General features: G+C 41.2%; 1 protein-coding gene across 3 annotated transcripts in view; it reads left to right on the forward strand.

The window, feature by feature from the left end:
• Nucleotides 1-19,979, forward strand: part of CNST (consortin, connexin sorting protein) — a 110,484-nt gene that overhangs the window by 37,102 nt on the left and 53,403 nt on the right. For 2 of the 3 annotated variants that reach the window (XM_044267080.1, XM_044267079.1), the window contains one exon: nucleotides 7,746-8,174. In XM_044267080.1, coding sequence (XP_044123015.1) covers nucleotides 7,796-8,174 — 379 coding nt within the window. In that variant the 5' untranslated portion in view covers nucleotides 7,746-7,795. Of the gene's footprint in view, nucleotides 1-7,394; nucleotides 7,413-7,745; nucleotides 8,175-19,979 lie in introns of those variants that run through there. The other variant, XM_044267081.1, reaches the window with a different exon arrangement.

The following is a 19,979-nucleotide window of genomic DNA, read 5'->3' on the forward strand; positions in this document are numbered from 1 at the left end:
TTAGGACGAATTATCTTCTTAGAACAAAATGTGTAGTTTTATGTGTAAAATATATATATATTAAAGATTTTACTTTTATTTATTTTATTTTTTTAAAAGATTTTATTTATTTATTTGACAGAGATCACAAGTAGGTAGAGAGGCAGGCAGAGAGAGCTAATACTGTTTAGAGATTTGCTTCTATTTTTTTTTCAAGTAAGACTTGTATATGTCCAAGAAGGAGGGCAAAGAGGAGTGTGGTGACTGTCTCACTGCTTGGCTGTACCCACAGTGAGGCTCTTGACCTGTCATTTCCATATACGTAATGGGTTTGGGGTTTTAGAAATATTTTATTTATTTGAGAGAGAGAGAGAGGGCATGAACATGAGCACAAGTGGGTGTGGGGAGCGACAGGGAGGAGCACAGGGAGAAGCAGATTCCCTCCCTGAGCAGGGAGCCCGATGAGGGACTTGATCCCAGAACCTTGGGATCATGACCCAAGGCAGAAGCTTAACCTTGAGCTACCCAGTTGTCCCTCCATGTATGTAATAGGTTTTGAACTCAAAGGCCCCATAGATGTGTCAGCTGTGTTGAAATGAGCCCCATTAAGGAAGGGAGGACTGGGGAAGATGAAACAAATTATGCTTTTGTTAGTCAGCTTAGCTGCCCCAGGGTTGTTTTGGTCTTAAGAGTCACATGATTTCAGTTAATTTCTTCTATTTGAACACTGCTCTCTCTGTATAAATAAAAATCCATGTTTCAGTTACATATACATATTTTGTGTGTACAGGATCTCAATGAAAAATGAATTTCTTATTCTGGGTTGCAAAAGTTTTGAGCATCATTCCTCTGAGGCATACGTGTGATTGCTGATATACTGAACATTGCCGACAGGTACACATGTCTAAACAAAGCATTAACCATGGAAAATCTTGGATTTAGCAATGAGATAGAAGTGTTTTCAAATGTGTAACGAGTAAAATGGTAAAATGTGAAGTGAGATATGTAATACCCATAATGAGCACAACATATGGGTATGACTTTCGTCCTCAATCCTGAGCTGACCAGGAGTAGCCAAATTTGAATTTGGGATTCATAGAATACCTTACTGGTTTGGTAAATGTCTTCCTTTAAATTTTAGTTTAACTCTGAAGTCATTGAATTTCAACTTGATGTTGTATCTTTTTTTTTTTTAAAAGATTTTATTTATTTATTTGACAGAGAGATCACAAGTAGGCAAAGAGGCAGGCAGAGAAAGAGGAGGAAGCAGGCTCCCTGCTGAGCAGAGAGCCCGATGCGGGACTCGATCCCAGGACCCTGAGATCATGACCTGAGCCGAAGGCAGCGGCTTAACCCACTGAGCCACCCAGGCACCCCTTTATGTTATATCTTAATTCTTAACAATCTTGGCTCTTTCAAAAGTGGAAGTATGGGAAAGGCTGGCTGGCCGAGTCAGTGCAATGTGAGACTCTTGATCTTAGGGTGGTGGGTTCAAAACCCACATTAGGTGTAGAGATAATTTTTTTTTAAGTGGAAGTATGTATTTAGCTTAATTTGTATAGATTATTAAAAAATGTCACTCAGAATCTCCTTAAAGGATTTTAAAAATCCTTAGAGGATTTTTTTTTTTTTAAATTTGAGCTGGGACAAGGGGTAGAGGAAAAGGGAGAGAGAATCTTAAGCAGGCTGCACACCCAGAAGCCTGACGTGGTGCTTGATCCCAGGACCCTGAGATCAAGACCGGAGCCGAAATCACGAGTCTGATGCTGGGGTGCCTGGGTGGCTTAGGGGGTCGGGCCTCTGGTTTTGGCTCCAGTCATGATCTCAGAGTCCTGGGTTTGAGCCCCACATTGGGCTCTCTGCTCAGCAGGGAGCCTTTTCTCCCCCACCCCCGCCTGCCTCTCCACCTACTTGTGATCTCTGTCAGTCAAAGAAATAAATAAAATCTAAAAAAAAAAAAAGAGTCTGATGCTTAACCAGCTGAGCTACCCAGGCGCCCCTCCTTAAAGGATTTTAATAAAATAATTGAGTAATACCTATGGATTAAGTTTTTTGTTTGAGTGACAGCTGATGTTTAATCTCAGCAGTTATCCATTAAGATGTTTCAAAAGATGAATTCTAATTTTACCTGGGAAGGAGAATGTTTTTGACAAAGTCTAGATTTCTTTTTGTTAGTCTGTTACTCTAAATTATTGGTTTATTTAAAACTTCTTCCAGGGCTTTGTTATTTTTCAAGTTTTTGTCTAAGCCTGACTTAGATGTGTTTGCTTGAAGTTCTCAGCTGTACAGAGTCAACTTGTCAAATAACTTCTGCACAGTGTACATATTTGGAATGCTGTTTTCACATGAGAGGCTGGAAACTTGAACAGCACTCACTACCGTGCTTTTAAAAAAGCCAAAATATGCCAGAGTCAGGGCTTTGCGGTCTTTGTAGCTCTTAAGTACAAGGCCCGGGGCTAGATGTGGCAAAGAATAAAAATCCTCTGTGGCTGGGTTATGGGCATTCAAGTGGCTTAAATATCATAGGACACATGTGCAAAAATACACAGTACAGAGCAGTGTTGGGGAAGGACAGTGGTGGTACAGAATGCTGATAAGCAGGACATTATGCCCGGGTCTAGCTGAATGACTCTTCATGAGATAGGAAACTTGGTTTCTTCGTTAGTATGATGGGACTAAAACTTACCTATCTACCTAGGGTAATTATGAAAATTCACTAAGAGCTTTGGTCTGAAACAGAGCCTCAACAAAGCTGTGAAATGTGATTTGTAATTTTATACTCACCAGGAAGCCTTAATTACTAATTTCGAGATATCTTAATCATCTGAAACAGGATGTCCAGAACAGATGCTTAAGCATTCTAGTAACCAAATGAAATATCCCCCATTATAAATTAAATTTCAGCATTTTCAAACGATGCTGGTTAACACTAGTTTATTATCAGGAACCTAACATTTCTGGGAAATCTGGAAATGCTCTGTTTCTGAGACTGCAGTAAAGCTCTGGACCCACTCGAAAAAAACCTATTGGTGCTTAATACCAACCAGTGAAATTTCTTGGGAAGCAGTGGTGGCTGACTTTCACCGAGCATTCAGTATAGGCCAAACACTCTCCCAAGTGCATTTCCTGCCATGTTGTCTGAGCCTCACAAATGACTTTTTGAGGTGGATGCATTAATTCTCCACTTACAGATGAGAAAACAGAAGCTTGGCGATGTAGGCAGCTTGCCCTAAGGTTGCACACACCGTTTGTTAGATGACAGTGCCAGAATCCGAGCCTGGGTTAGCCTGGGTTCTCAGTCTCTATCCTGTGCTGCCCAGGAGTCAAAGGAGAGGGGACCTGGTTTCAGATCCAATTCCATTTCCTCCCAGAAAGATGAACCTAAACAAGTTATTTTTGCCTCTCCAAGCCTGAGATTCTCCATCTGAAACACAGTGTGCGTACTTCCCATGTAGGGCTTGCTTGGAGGGTTTGATATGAGAATGTGAAGTTCCTGTCATAGTTGCTACTGCGTGATGGAGATTCAGCAGGAGAGAAGTGTAATTGTTTGGGGCTCTCTGCCTCCCACTTCCTCCTTGGCATGTGACCCGTGTAGCTCTCAGGTACACTTCGTACTTTCAGATGCATGTCAGCATATAACCTGAATAGGGACGCCTGGGTGGCTCAGTGGGTTAAGTGTCTGCCTTCAGCTCAGGTTATGATCCCAAGGTCCTAGGATGGAGCCCCACATCAGGCTCCCTGCTCAGCGGGGAGCCTGCTTCTTCTTCTCCCTCTCCCTTCTCTGTCTCCCTCTGCCCATGTGCCCATGCACATGCGCACACACACTCTCAAATAAATAAATAAAATGTTAAAAAATAAAAGAATATAACTTGATTGTTTATAAAAGTCAGCTGAGGCTGCTCCTAGTTTTAAGGACTGACTTTTTCCCTGCATAGCCACATGAATTTCTTTTCACTGCTGTGATCAAGAATACATACCATATGCCATTTTAATTGTTTTTCACTGTATGATGCGGTGGTATTATTGACACCAGTGCTGCTGTGTACCCATCACCACTGCATTTCCAAACCTTTTCAATCACCCTGAGCAAAAAAACAATGCAACCATTACACAGGAACTTCCTTTTATCTCCTGCCCTCTGCCCCTTCGGTCTGTTTTCTGTCTCCATGAATCTGCCCATTGTAGAAATTTTGTGCAAGTGGAATCATACTGTTTTCATCCTCTTGTGTCAGGCTAATTTCACTACCTATAATGCTGCCAAGCTACTTCCATATTTTTTGCATGTATCAGAACTTCCTTCCTGAACTTCCAGAACTTCCCTGGTATGAATATACTGCATTTTGTTTATCTACTCATCTGTTAGTGGACATTTGTGTAGTTTCCACCATATTAGCTATATGCACTTTATTTGTTTACTTGGTTATTGATTTATTGAAGTATAGTTGACATAAAATGTTACATTAGCTTCATGTATACAATGTAATGGTCTACAGTTCTATTTGTTATTGCTGGACTGTAATTACCATCTGTCACCACAAGGTTATTACAGTATTATTCACTATATTCCGTATGCTGCACTTTTCATCCCTGTCAGTCATTTAAACTGAAAGTTTGCACCTCTTAATCACCTGCACCATTTTCGCCCCTACCCACAGCCCCTCCCTTCCAGCAACCAACAATTTATTCTCCGTATTTATGATTCTGGTTTTTTGTTTTTGCTGATTGGTTGGTTGGTTTGGTTTTTAGACTCCACGTATAAGTCAAATCATATATTGATCTTTCTCTATCTGACTCATTTTACTTAGCATGATACTCTGTCCACCCATGTTGTCCCTAATGGAAGATTTCATTCTTTTTAGTGGCTAAGTATTATTTTTTTTTTTAAAGATTTTATTTATTTATTTTTGAGAGAGAAACAGTGAGAGAGAGCATGAGCGAGGAGAAGGTCAGAGAGCGAAGCAGACTCCCCATGGAGCTGGGAGCCTGATGTGGGACTCGATCCCGGGACTCCAGGATCACGCCCTGAGCCGAAGGCAGTCGTCCAACCAACTGCGCCACCCAGGCGTCCCTAGTGGCTAAGTATTATTACATGTTTATATTACTACATGCTCTTTATCCATTTATCGGTCAGTGGATTCTTAGGCTGCTTCCATACTTGGCTACTGTAAACAATGCTGTGATATTGGCAGTGTATTTATCTTTTCAAGTTATTGTTTTTGTTTTCTTAGGTAAATACTTAGCAGTGGAATTACTAGATCATCTGGTATTTCTGTTTTTAATTTTTTGAGGAAACTCCATACTGTTTTCCAGAGTGGCTGTACCAGTTTGCGTCCCCACCAGCAATGCACAAGGGCTCCCCTTTCCTCCACATTCTTGCTAACACTTGTTATTTCTTGTCTCTCTAATCCTAGACATTCTGACTGGTGTGAAGTGATATCTCATTGTGGTTTTGATTTGCATCCCCTGATGATGAGTGAGATTGAGCATCCTTTCATGTTTTGTTGGCCATCTGTGTGATTTTAATTTTTTGTTTTGTTTGTTTTTGGCAGAATGTCTATTCGGGTACTCTGCCCATTTTTAAATCAGATTTTTGGGGGTTTTGGTCTTGAGTTGTGTAAGTTCTCTGTATATTTTGGATACTAATCCCTTATTGGGTATAGCATCTGCTGATACCCTCTCCTGTTCTGTAGGTTGCCATGTTATTTAGTTGGTTTCCTTCACTTGCAAAAGCTTTTTATTTTGATGTGGACTCAACAGTTTATTTTGCTTTTGTTTCCCTCATCTATGGAGATATATCTAGAAAGGTGATGCTAAGGCCAGTGTCCAAGAATACACTTGTGATGTTTTCTTCTAGGAGTTTTATGCTTTAAGGTCTCACATTGAGGTCTTTTTAATCCACTTAGAGTTTATTTTTCTGTATATTTGATATGAGAAAGTGGTATTAGTATTTCCCTTAAAATGTAGTTTCTTTAATATGTGACTGGTTTTCCCCACCGTTTATTGAAGAGGTTGCCTTCTCCACACTGTATATTCTTGCCTCCTTTGTCATAGATCAATTGACCATATCACTGTGGGTTTGTTTCTGGGCTCCCTATCCTGTTCTATTGATCTTTGTCTATTTTAGCCACATACATTTTATAAGTCACGTGAACTTGGCTTCTCTCATGATAGTAATCTCAAAAACCCTTCATTAAAATAATAACTTTTTAAATTAAAAATTATGTTCTACTTAGATTTTATATTAGGGCTAAACCCAAGTTAATATCTATATGTGGTAAAAGGAAATTGATACCATCCAAATTTAGATATTTTTATGTTTGCCAACCAGTACTTTTTTTTTTTTTAAGATTTTATTTATTTATTTGACAGGGAGAGACACAGCAAGACAGGGAACATAAGCACAGGGAGTGGGAGGGGGAAAAGGGAGAAGCAGGCTTCCTGCCAAGCAGGGAGTCTGATGTGAGGCTAGATCCTAGGACCCTGGTATCATGACCTGAGCTGAAGGCAGATGCTTGAATGACTGAGCCACCCAGGCTGCCAACCAGTACATTTAGGTCTGAATCAAATAAAACATTCCAGTTGTAAAATACGTTAAAAACATATGATACAACCAGTGCAGAGCTAATGTTTTATTTTGTACTTCGTTTTCATGTTTTAAAAGAATTATACTTTATTTACATGTTTCTAAACTCCAAATAAGCGTTTCTATTAATTTGAAGAATTTAGAAAGTCACTAAAATTTTTCTCAGATTACTGAAATACTATGTTTTATTCAAACCCCAAATTATAATTGGCAAGCAGAAAATTTCAAGATCTTGCTGACATCATTTCCCTTAAAATGTAATATACTTTTGGATGATAAGAGGGGACAAAACATGTCTGATAAAATGCTTAGAATCTATTTTCTCTATGTTTACTATGTTAGAAGGATCCTTGGAGCAGATTTCGATTTTCCAAGTCTAAACTAGTCTATAGAGTTAATCATGGCCCTCTTTTTTTTTTTTTTTTAATTTTATAAAAAGAATTTGCTGACAATTCTAAGGTACTTTCCAGGGTTTATTTTTAGGAAGTAAATGATATAATGAGAATAGAATATTACCATTTACTACCTGAATTTTCTACATACCTTCTTTCCATTTATTTCTTTTAAAGATTTTATTTATTTATTTGAGAGAGAGAGAGAGAGAATGAAAGAGAGAGCATGAGAGGGGAGAAAGTTAGAGGGAGAAGCAGATTCCCCATGGAGCTGGGAGCCCGATGCGGGACTTGATCCCAAGACTCCAGGATCATGACCTGAGCTGAAGGGGGTTGCTTAACCAGCTGAGCCACCCAGGCACCATCTTTCCATTTATTTTTAAAATGTCAGTAAATGTGTTTGTTTGCAAATATTGCTCCTGTTCAGCCAAAGGACTTACACAACTTTCATTTGTCTGGTAAGTGTCCAGCGATAAAAAGAGTGGTTGATTTTACCAGGTAGCCTGATTAATGAGTAATTTCTTTCATTAAGGCCATGGTTCCATGGTAGCAGGGCTCTGTGCTGGACAGGCTCTCCGGGTAATAAACACACAGCCAGGGGTGGGCACCGTTGTATTCAAGCCAGACCCCGGTGAGGTTGGGTGGGCTTGTGAGTGGGGAAGAAGTAGAAGGAATGAGCGCCAGTCATTTCCGTCCTCCCCCTAATTACAGTAAGACAACCCAAGAGAACAGGATCTAAACATCACCGAGGATCCAGAGATGAAGTAGCTTTTATCTTTCTGTCTTTGTAGACATGGAAGGACTTGACTGAAATGTAAATGGTCCCACAGAAGATGCTCTGATGGATGACAGCGGAACTCCTACAGATAATCTGCAGATAGAGTCACAAGATGGGTGTCATCCCGGTGACGGCAGGGGAAGTATAGTGACACGCTTGCCTTCTGCATCGGATGAAAATGAAAATCAACTGGATGGGGACGGGCAGGAGCGTCTGAGCAGTGCTGCCAGCGCCATGGGCAGACCTGACGTGCTCGCCCAGGACAGTCTCAACAATAATGACAACTGCCCCGCCAGCAATGAGGTGGCTGCGTTCGAGAGCTCGGAGAACGCTCCTGGGGAAAGCCCCAGGGATGGGCAGGCCCTCGTGGGAAAGGACAAAAAAGCACCCGGAAAAAGAAGCCCAAGAACCAAAAGAGGCCCAATGAAGAAGATACCGCAAGGTATTTTTAAAAATTATTTTGCATACTATTCTTTACCTAAAAATACGCTGTCTTCTCGTCCCTATGCCATACTGTCCTGCATCTTGCTTCACGTCTCTTGATATATGCTGGAGCCACTTCTCCAGCATGTGGAGATCCAGCCGTGTGTCGTGTGACACACATGACAGCTTTCCAGTGTCCCCCCCACTTGGGTGTGCATGATGTATTCAGCCGCTTCTTTATGGTGATTCCCAGTAATTTGCCAAAATAAACACACTGAAATTGAAGTTATTTGTACATGTTTTCACACAAGGTATTTTAAGTATATAAAGTCTTCTTCCTTTATAAATCAGACCATTTTCTACCAGTATCAGCCCTAAAAATTTCCTTCTGTCATCACTGTGGCTTTGATCTCCCATCTGCGAGTTTTTGTGCTGATATAGTTGTTATTTTATTTTACTTTTTATTTGAGAGAGAGAGAGCAAGGGGAAGGGCAGAGGAAGAGGGAGAGAATCTCAAGCAGACTCCGCTCTCAGCATGGAGCCTGATACAGGGCTTGATCTCGTAACTTGTTCTTTGTTTTGAGAGAGAGAGAGCACGAGGCGCTGGTACAGTTTTAAATTCTTTACAGGCTCTTTCCAACTCACTTAGTAAGTGAATAATCGGTGTTAACATATATTGATAGACATTTTATATCAGTGTTGAATAAGACATCTAGCTTTCATTGTATCACTTTGGTTACAAACTAATTCAGAGTATTTTCTCTTTCTTTTTCTTTTCCTCTTTTTGCAGAGTAGTTCTCATTTGGTATATTGTTTGGCAGTTAAAGTTTGAAGTTATAGACTTTTTCCCCCTGAATCATAGGGCACCCATGGGAAAAAGACCATCTCTGGTTATTTTCCATCAGGAACATGTGGGACTGGATTATTCCAGCACGTCTAAGGCTGGGACTGTGTAGTGTAGCACCAGCTTACCTATGCCAGCAGTCTCCGCGTGAGGCTTAAGAGAACGAAGGGGGGTGTCTTCTCATCTTCTGCTTCTTTGGCTGCTTAGAGATATAGTTGATCTCTCCATACCCTGTTTATTTATTTATTTATTTTAAATTTGGAGTTAAAGATGAAAGTTTGTAGTTCATACAAATTTATTTTTCTTTATTCAATAAAGTGACTTGATAACTTTTTTTTTTTTAAAAGATTTTATTTGTTTATTTGACAGACAGAGATCACAAGCAGACAGAGAGGCAGGCAGAGAGAGAAGGGGAAGCAGGCTCCTTGCAGAGCAGAGAGCCCGATACGGGACTCGATCCCAGGACCCTGGGATCATGACCTGAGCCGAAGGCAGCGGCTTAACCCACTGAGCCACCCAGGCGCCCCACTTGATAACTTTTTAATGTAGTTCATCATTAGCTTTTCCAGTTAACTGATCTTTTCATCTTTGCTTTTGCTTAAAGAAAATTAAAATAAATTTTGAAAAGAGATATGAGAGCCTTTTCTCAAAAGATCTAAGATAAACAGATGATGTATATAGTGCTATTTGTACATAAATTGATTTATCCAATGACTATAATTCAAGAGCAATTTGACTGTGCCTCTTTAATGTGTTCTTTTGATGTTTTGAGGAACTGAGACTCAGTGGCATATGTATATGGGTCAGTTGTAGCTCCTTTTATTCCTTCCTTCCATGGCCTTATTTCATTTTCTCTAGGCATGTTTATATTATTTGAAGTTTTTCTATATTTATTATCTAGTGAGTTTTTATCTAGTGAGAATTACTATCCCCTAATGCATTTGAAATATATGATTTCTAAAACTTAGGGGTAGTCTTTATATAGATTAGCTTTTCAATTCTATATCTTAAATAAAATGATAAAGTGTGAGAAAACTGAATTAGGAATTGCAAAACCTGTGTTCAGCTCTTACTTGTGGTTTTGGTAACTTGGTGAGATTTAACCATTCTGTACTTTAGTTTTCTAGACTGTATAATGATGGTGATGTTCATCCATATATGTCTATAAAATTCCTTTCTGAGGTATGAATTCCTTAGATTCCTGAACAGAGATGGGATGGTCTAAACTTGGTTAAAACTTGGTGATTCACCTCTGTATCTATATAGTTTTGTTTTGTAAGAGGTACATTTTTATTTGTACTTCAAGTTCTATTGTTAAATTAAAAGAAGGAAAGTGTGGGTGGGCAGAAGAATTTTAAGCTGGGTAGAAGGATTCCCAGGAGAGCAGAATTACTTCTTTCTGGACGTGGAAGGGCTTGGAATGGGAGGCTTTAGGATGGCCTGGGAGCTCTTCGCACTGTACCCTGAGAGATGGCTAAAGCCTGTCTCAGTACACACCCCATTACAAGGTCTTAGTGATCGAATCTCCCTGAGTTCACTCTGGCTGGCCTATTTCTCTCCATCTCCACTGCCACAGTTCAGTGTCATCATCTTTAGCTGGAGGAAAGCTGCCTAAAGATGTCTCCATCTTGCTGCTCCCGAATCCATTCCCTGTGTCCAAACAAACAGCACAGAGAGTTGATGCATAGGTGTCTAGACGTGGGCGTGGTAGCTCTTTCATTACTGTGAAATTCTAAGATCCTAAGTAAATGAAGTTCCAAAAGTGGGTACTTTTCTAATAATGGAATAGCTTTTCAAATGTGAAATGATATGTAAAGTGTGATACTCAATTCCAGCCCAGAAATAAGTTTTTTATAGATAGGTGCTCTCTCAACACTTTTTTAAAAAATATATATTAAGGTGAATTTTTTTTGAAGATTTTATTTATTTATTTGACAGAGAGAGATCAGGAGTAGGCAGAGAGTCAGGCGGGGGGGGGGGGAGCAGGCTCTCCGCTGAGCAGGGAGCCTGAAGTGGGGCTCAATCCCAGGACCCTGAGACCATGACCCGAGTTGAAGGCAGAGGCTCAACCCGCTGAGCCACCCAGCTGCCCCTATTAAGGTGAATTTATTTAGTCTTATGCCTCTTTACCTAGTTTAATTTGTAATAATTTTTTATATATCCAAAAGCTAGTGCTGGAAAAAGAAGTAGAGGAATAGTATTAGGAGACCTGTCATTATTTACAGGCTTTCTGGAGGCAGCGCTTCTCTAACCCTGCTAAAACCTTGAACTCAGCCTCACAAAAGTCCAGTTGTCATTATTATGAGACTTTGTTTCCGGTAGAGAGTTGAATCCCTGTAATATAGTCAGCTAAGCAGGGTTTCAAGCTGCATTACATCAGGTTTTCACTATAGTTGAATCTGTCATAACTTTAAATATCCTAAAAAGGAATGAAAATTAGCCTATATATTTTTAACATCTTGGGCTCCTGGATGGCTCAGTCAGTTAAGCATCTGACACTTGATTTTGGCACGGGTCATGATCTCAGGGTCTTGAGATCGAGCCCTGTGTCAGGCTTCCCACTGGGTATGGAGCGGGCTGGAGATTATTCCCTCTCACCCACTCCCTTGGCCCTTCCTCTCCCCCACTAATTTTTTTAAGAGCTTTATTGAGATATTCACATACCATATACTTCACCTACTTAATATGTACAATTCACTGATTTTTAGTACATTCCCAGAGTTGATAATCATTACCACAGTCAATTTTAGAACATTTTCATCATTCATCATACAAAGAAACCCATACCTATTAGCGGTCACACCCCATTTTCCACTGAGCCATGGCAGCCCTAGGCAACCACTAATCCACTTTCTTTCATTATAGATTTGTCTCCTCAGGATATTTCACATAAATGGAATCGTACAATATATGGTCTTTTATGACCGATTCCTTTCACTTAGTGTAATGGTTTTAAAATCCATCCATGTTGTACCTGCACATATCAGTACATTTTTCTTTCTATTGTCTATTAAAATAACACTGCAATAACTCTATCACATTTCATTTATCTGTTTGTCTGCTGATGGGCATTTGGACTGTTTCTACTTTTTGGCTATAGTGAATAGTGTTCCTCTGATAGCATACAGGTTTTCATGTGAACGTAGATTTTCCCCTTTTTGGTTATGCATGCATAGGAGTAGAATTGCTGCATCATAATCAATACTTCTTCAACTTCTGAGGACCTGCTAAACTACCTTCCAAAGTGGCTATACCAGTGATATATGGGGGTATAATTTTTCCACATCTTCACCAACCCTTGTTAATATCTGATCCTTTTGATTTTAGCTAGTTTCTTTTATTCAGATGTAACTTACATGCCCTGAAATTCACCTTCATGAAGTGTACAACCTTCTGGTTCTAGTATATTCACGTAGTTATACAACCATCACTAGTATCTAATTCTAGAACATTTTATCCTCCTCTACAGAAATCTTGTATTGGTTAGCAGTCACTCCCCGTTTCCATGTCTCCCCCACCCCCACACCCCCAGCCCCTGGCAACCATTAAACCATAAATTTTGTGTGGCTGTAAAAAGCAAGTTCAGATTAAGTGTTTGAGGGTTGCCATAGAACGTGCTTTATTTACTCAGTCACCCCGTATCTAAGCATTTAACAAAACAGTTCAACAAATGGCAGGAAGCCAGAGATAGGCAGCACATGGAAACTGAGAAAGGAAGAACTTCCAGATTGACTTGCTGCTCATATTCGGTGCCCTGACTTGTTCCACGGGCGGCCTCCAGCTCGGCGGGGACAGGGAGGGCGTGAAAGCTAGAGAAAAGCAAATCTTGGAAACACATCTGTGGCTGGAGTCAGGCTTGCACAGTGGAAAGAGCAAAGACTTTGGCTCTGCCTATTCCTGGCCATGTGACCTTTAACTCATTTCCCTGAGCCTGTTCCTTTTTATCTGTGGGACGGGTGATCCTATGCCACTTCTGCAAGATTGTCCTTAGAATGAGTGATCTTGTAGATAAAGCACTTTATCAAGTACCTAGCTGAAGACAGGTGCTTCTAAATGGTACCTGTAGTCTTTGAGTAGTCTTTGAGTATGTCACCGAATGATTTCTGAGCGGCGTGACCAGGAGCGACATTCGAGGAAATTAAGAAACTGGTTTAATTTAAGTCCATTTCACCTCTTTTGTCAGTTTCTTTCTTATCTCCTGAGATCTTTTTAATACTCTCTTTTCAGGCTTACCGGAATATACCCTAAGGTATATTCTGAAAAACCTATATCCAGTGTCTCCATAGCTTAATGTTAGGCAGCTTAACTGATGTCTAAAGTAATAACTGTTAACCATAAAAATAACTGATAGTGCAGAGGCCAGATTTGAATTTTACCCATCTGGCTGCAACTGTAGGGCAACTGTAGGGCACCTCTAGAGTTGACCCCCAAACCTGAATGCCTAGTGGAGGCAGCTGAGTGATGTCTATATGCTGTAGCTGAGCCAGGACTGAGATCCTGGGACTGATGAGGACTTTGATATGACAAGACCGTGCATACCTACCTAAGAGAATCCGAATTAAAAACTGGAAAAGCCTTGCCAAACCCATCAAGATTGATAGATTCTGGTATTGATATTTGGGGATTGTAACCCATTTTGTTCATTAGGTAGGTAAATGAGCAATTTAACTCTCCTACAGACTATACATTAAACTGAAAATTCTGAAGTCCTGGTTTACCTAATCTCCACTCCAGCCCCTTTAAACTAAAATATCTTTGGAAAGTGACCTGCAGAAACAGTAACCTCTCTTTCAATCTTCCCTCAGTGAGGGATTGATCAAAGAAGACAGATCATATCTCCTCTGAAAGGTAGCTGTTTCCTAGGGAACAGTAGAATAAAAGTGTTCCTGATTTACATAGAGTCAAATGTAGACTCAGAAGGGACTTTAAGATTCCTAGCCAAAATTCCCTTTATTTAAAAAAACAGCCCCAATATTAAAATTGTATTAGTTTTCTATTGCTGCCATAACAAATTGTCACAACCTTGGTGGCTGAAAATGGACACAAATTTATTACTGTGCAGTTCAGTAGGTCAGGAGTCTGACACAGGGTCTCAAGGTGTCAGCATTCTTTTCCTGAGGTTCCAGAGAAAATGCAGCTTCCCTGCCTTTCCAGCTTCTAGAGACCACATTTTTCAGCTTGTAGTTGCTCTTCCTACTTTATCAAAGCCAACAATTTCCGGCCAAGTCCCTCCACTGTAAAGACCTTTGCGATTACACTGGGCCCACCCAGATAATTTAGGATAATCTGCCTTTTTGAAGGTCAGCTAAGTACCTAACAACCTTAATCTCATCTGCAGCCTAATTCCCCTTTGTGACGTAATGTAATGTATTTATGGGAATTAGAACATGGATTCTATTCACCACAGAAACATTTTTTTAAAAAGAGATTTTGTTTATCTATTTGACAGAGAGAAACACACAGAGAGAGGGAACATAAGCAGGGGGAGTGAGAGAGGATGAAGCAGGCTTCCTGACAAGCAGGGAACCCAATGTGGGGCTCGATTCCAGGACCCTGGATCATGATCTGAGCCAAAGGCAGATGCTTAAAGACTGAGCCACCCAGGTGCCCAAAAACTATTTTTTAAAATTACCTATTTTTATTTGTTTAAGAGAGTGAGCATCCCTGGGTGCTGGGGTTGGGCAGAGAGAGGTGGAGAAGCAGACTCCCCACTGGGCAGGGAGTGGATATGGTGCTTGATCCCAGGATCCTGAGACCAGGACCTGAGCAGAAACCAAGAGTCGGGGACTTACCTGACTGAGCCACCCAGGCACCCCTGCCACAAAAATATCTTAAGATAAACTAGAGGATGAATTTACATCACCGAAGAATTCTTCCCCTCATAAGTTTTTTTTACATTATTTTGTATAACCATACAGGGTTACTTAGCAGACATTTACTGAGCACTGTGTGTATGCCAGGCATTGTAACACTGTTGGTGAATCTGTCTTTGAGTTTTGGGCTTGACTATGGGAGCCAAGTGACTAAAACGTTCAGTCTAGCCGGATGGGAGGCATGGGTGGTACTAAGTAAGCACATTGCTGTGGAGATGGTGTTCTAGAAGGGCTGTGGGAGCCTTCCTGGAGGAGCTGATGAGATCGGACATCGAAGCTGAGACAGGGTCAAATGCGTGCCAGCTACGGGAAGGAGATGGGGAGAGAGAGCAAAGGCAGGACATGAGGTGGCACAGCACAGACTGAAGCCCAGAGGCCTCTGAGAGGGAAGCATCGCACGTCTCCGTGACTGCCGATACTTAGTTTGTCTGGAGCAGACCAGAAGGGAAGAATGAATCTAGGGGAATAACAGAAAGTACAACAGTGGAGACATTGAAGCTTGGAAGATCAACAGGGCCCAGGTTATAAAGGATTATTGTTTGTAATAACCAGTTCGGGCTTCCCGGCAGGTTTGAACAGCAGTGGTGTGCTAGGACTTGCAGTTTTTAGAAAGATCGCTCAACTGACGGTGTGGAGAATGGGTTAGAATAGTGCAAGATTAGAGACGGTGCAGCTGGTTGGGGCTTTTGTAATAATCCGGGTGGGGGCACTGCGGGTGCTCCTTCCTGAGGGATTAGCTGTGGGGCTGGGGAGAAGTGGACTGGGAGTTACTGAGGGGGCGGAATTGACAGGACCGGGTCGAAGATCAGGTGTGGGGAGAGTCCAGGATCAGCCCCAGTCATGTGGTTTAGGCACCAGATGTACGGTGATGCCACTGTCGGAGGGTGGGAGGGCAGAGAGACAAGGAGCACGTCGGGGGTGGGGGAAGAGGGCGGAAGACAGTGTGGCAGTTTGGGGTCCCTTAGACATCCAAGTGGACATGTTGGACAGGGAGTTTGTCTAGATCTTGGGACCGTGACCTTGGCTAACAGTGTTGCTTTCAGAAAGCCAGAAAGGATCTTGAAAATGCCCTGCTCTAACCCCTTTTTATTTTGTTAATGTATTTTTATTTTTTATTTTATTGATTGGTGTTTACTTACCCCATCACTGGTTTATCATAAAAGGATATGACTCAAGAACAGCCAGAGGAAAAGGATGCATAAGGCAAGGTCTGGGGAAAGAATGGGGGGAGCCTTCCACTCCCTTCCAGGCACACTACTCTCCCATGTCCCAGCATGTTCACCAACCTAGACGCTACACCCCTTAATTTTTATAAACAAGGAGATTCAGGTTTCATCTACGAAGTGCCTTGTCCGCCTCTGCAGGAGACGGGGGGAGAAGGAGGATGTGAACCCAGAGGCGGCTGATGAGCCAGATGTGTTTCCTCTGTACCAGAGTTCCCCTTGTCCTGCTCAACAGTGAGCTTCTCCCAGTAGAATTAATAATAATGATGGTATTTCTCCAACTTTGATTAACTCTCTGCTATGTGACTATTTCCCAGGCAGTAGAAATACAGCGATGACAAGACCGATCTTTCTCTAACCCTCATGGATTCCTCCTAGAGTTTAGTGGCAAAGCAGGTGTTAAGTTAGATAATACAGTTGTCACAAGGGTGCATGGTGTGTGGAATGGAGAGAGCACTTTGGAGGATGGTGGGTACATCTTCAAGTTAGGTCTGGTCATTCTAACCACTAATGAAACAGTCAGAGGTGCCTCAGTCGTTAACCGTCTGCCTTCCGCTCAGGTCATGATCTCAGGGTCCTGGGATCAAGCCCCGTATTGGGCTCCCTGCTCAGCAGGGAGTCGGCTTCTCCCTCTCCCACTCCCCTGCTTGTGTTCCCTCTCTCGCTGTCTCTGTATCTGTCAAGTAAATAAATAAAACACAACAACAAAAAAGAAACAGTGGAAAGCTTTTGCAGACAACTCAGGCAGGGGTTGATAGTTTGGAGAAACATGTCACCTACTTCAATTTTTTTTTTAAGATTTTATTCTTTATTTTTGAAAGAGAGAACGCAAGTAGGCAGAGCGGCATGCAGAGGGAGAAGGAGAAGCAGGCTCCCTGCTGAGCAGAAAGCCCAGTGTAGAACTTAATCCTGGGACCCTGGGATCATGACCTGAGCCGAAGGCAGACACTTAACCGACTGAGCCACCCGTGTCACCTACTTCTAAAGATCCTAACCTAATAGCTAGAACTGTAGAAATGTGTGCTCTGCCGTCCTCTAGCTCTTCCAATAGACAGTGCCATTTCCAGAAGCATTGGGAATGGGATTTGTTGCAAATGAAAACATAGGAAGGGACTGCAGAATATAATAAAAAAGCAGAAAGTTGAAGAATTTTGTGTACTCTGTGTGTTATCTGTTGCTGCATAACAAATTCTCATAAAATGTAGTAGCTAAACACAACTAATAATTATTATTCCATGGTTTCTGTGGGTCAGGAAGCTGGTTGTAACTTAGCTTGGTGCCTCTGGCTTAAGTCTCTCATGAGATTTTGGTAAAGCTACTGGCCAGGCCTGCAGACATGTCAAGGCTTGGACTTGGGCTGAAGCATGTGCTTTCAAGCTCACTCAGATGGTTTGTAGCTGGCCTCCGTCCCTCCCTGTGTGGCTTACTTCCCAGTACCTCACCTCCTGCCTTAGACCACGACAGCTGGCTTCCCCCAGGGTAGCAGTCCAAGACAGAGCACCCCAGTTAGAAGTAAAGTCTACACCCAGTATGGGCCCTGAACTCACAACCCTGAGATCAGGAGCCACATGCAAGCTCCACTGACTGAGCCGGCCAGATCATCTCAGAAGCCACTCTTTTTCTACAATATAATTTAAAAAGTGACATTCTGGTGCAGCTAGGTGGCTCAGTCGGTTAAGTGTCCAACTCTTAGTTTTGGCTCAGGTCATGATCTTGGGGTTGTGAGATCAAGCCCCACTTCCAACTCCCCTCTTAGCCCGGAGTCTGCTTGAGGATACGCTCTCTCTGCCAGTCAGACAACTTTCTCCTTCTTATCTAGTTATTTTTTGTGATTTCAGTCATGCCCTTATAGCTATCTAGAAAGAAGATGAAAAATAAGGGGATTCCATCAGTCTAGCCTTTCACATTGTGTACAGAAACTAGTATTCTCCGTCAAGTATCTATAATGTGATATTTTTATATAAAGATAAATTGAGAAATGTGCACATCCAAATGTATGTGAGTGTTTCTGTGCAGTTACAGATATATATTGATACATAGGTAATGAAGACTTTTGTCTTTATTTTTCTCAGAGTATTTTGTTACTGATTTCACAGAACTCTGCTTAATGGAAGCATAAATTGAGGTAGGATGTTCAGGGACTTAGCTTCTCAGTTTTCTAGTGTTAAAGTCAGACTTTCCAAAGGTAAATAATTTTCTGTGTAGTCTCCTTTGTTTTTTTGGTTTTTATTTTCACTCCCCAGCTGTTGTTTGCTCATAATCCCTACAAAGAGTAGATGTCTTCTTACCTTTATTTATTTAAAATAATACTTTCCAGACACCACTCACAGAGTCAACACTGTACTTAATTAAAAGGGCTTTTTTCTCATTGCTTTGTTGTATTTTTAACAAAGTTGTTACATCCATCTGGCTCTCCAATTTTGAAAAAAGCATGCAAGTTGGCATTTGAAAAATGTAGTCATCAGATGAAAAGCAGGTAGAGGGTATAGCCAAACAATAGAATATTATTTGGCAAAAAAGAATAAAGTGCTGGGTGCCTGGGTGGCTCAGTCGGTTAAGCGTCAGATTCCTGATTTCAGCTCCTGTCATGATCTAAGGGTCCTGAGATCAAGCCCCATGTCCAGCTCTGCGCTGGGCCTGGAATCTGTTAGGATTCTCTCTCTCCTTTCCCTCTGCCCCTTTCCCCTCCTCCTGCACGCACACACTCTCTCTAAAAAAAAAAAAAGAATAAAGTAGTAACATGTAATACAACGTGAAAACCTTATGCTACGTGAAAGAAGCCAGTCACAAAAGACTACATGTTGTAAGACTCCATTTAATATGAAATGTCCAGAATATGCAATTCCATCGAGACAGGGCTGGGGACGTTGGGGGAAATAAAGAGCATGGGTGCTAAGCAGGACAGGTTTTCTTTTTTGGGTAATGAAAACTTTGTAAAATTGATTGTGGGTTTGGTTACACAACACTGAGTCTACTAAAGCCATTGAACTGTATGGTCACTGAAAGTGGGTGAATTGTATTTTATGTGAACTCTAGCTCAGTGAAACACTTTTAAAACAATAGTGGTCGTTTGTTTGGTGATGTGAAGATACAGTTGGGATTTAGTCGTTTGTCTTCACAAAATCTAAAGATTACTGGCGTAACAGAATGTGACTTAACATGATTTTCTTTTGTAAACTGCAATGAATTCAGCATGTTTCTCTGTGTTTTTCTTTTGACTCTTGAAGGTTGTGAGTTGACTCCTGGTTTTCTAAATTTTTCTTTCTCATATAATTCCACTAATGCAAAGAGAATCTCTGATGTCAGTAGCTTTTAGAGAATTACAGAATATTAAGTGGGGGAGGGAGGCTTTAAGGAAAATGTAAAAATCTGGTTTCCTTTGGGTATTTAGGTTGTCCTTTTCTTCCACAAATAGGCACTATTTTTAAGTTTTGAATTTAAGTGTATACCTTTACATTTGTTAGAGAAATAAAGTATGAGTAACTTCAGTTTATAAGAAGATCGTGCTTCTTAGCGGCCACATCAAATTTGATAGTTTTATTTATCCTAGAGAACCAAGGAATATTTTATATATGGCAGCTGGTGAATTTATTTATTTATTTAAAATTTTTTTTTAAGATTTTATTTATTTATTTGACAGAGAGAGAGAGAGAGGAAATACAAGCAGGGGAAGTGGGAGAGGGAGAAGTGGGCTTCCCACGGAGCAGGGAGCCTGATGCGGGGCTCGATCCCAGGACCCTGAGATCATGACTGAAGCTGAAGGCAGAGGCTTAACCCACTGAGCCACCCAGGTACCCTGGCATCTGGTGAATTTAATGTAGTTGGAATGAACTGAAAAATATGGTAAAATTTGGCCGTTTTGAGATTAGCAGTGCACTTCTAAA

Source organism: Neovison vison, chromosome 10, assembly GCF_020171115.1.
Source record: "Neovison vison isolate M4711 chromosome 10, ASM_NN_V1, whole genome shotgun sequence".
NCBI lineage: Eukaryota > Metazoa > Chordata > Mammalia > Carnivora > Mustelidae > Neogale > Neogale vison.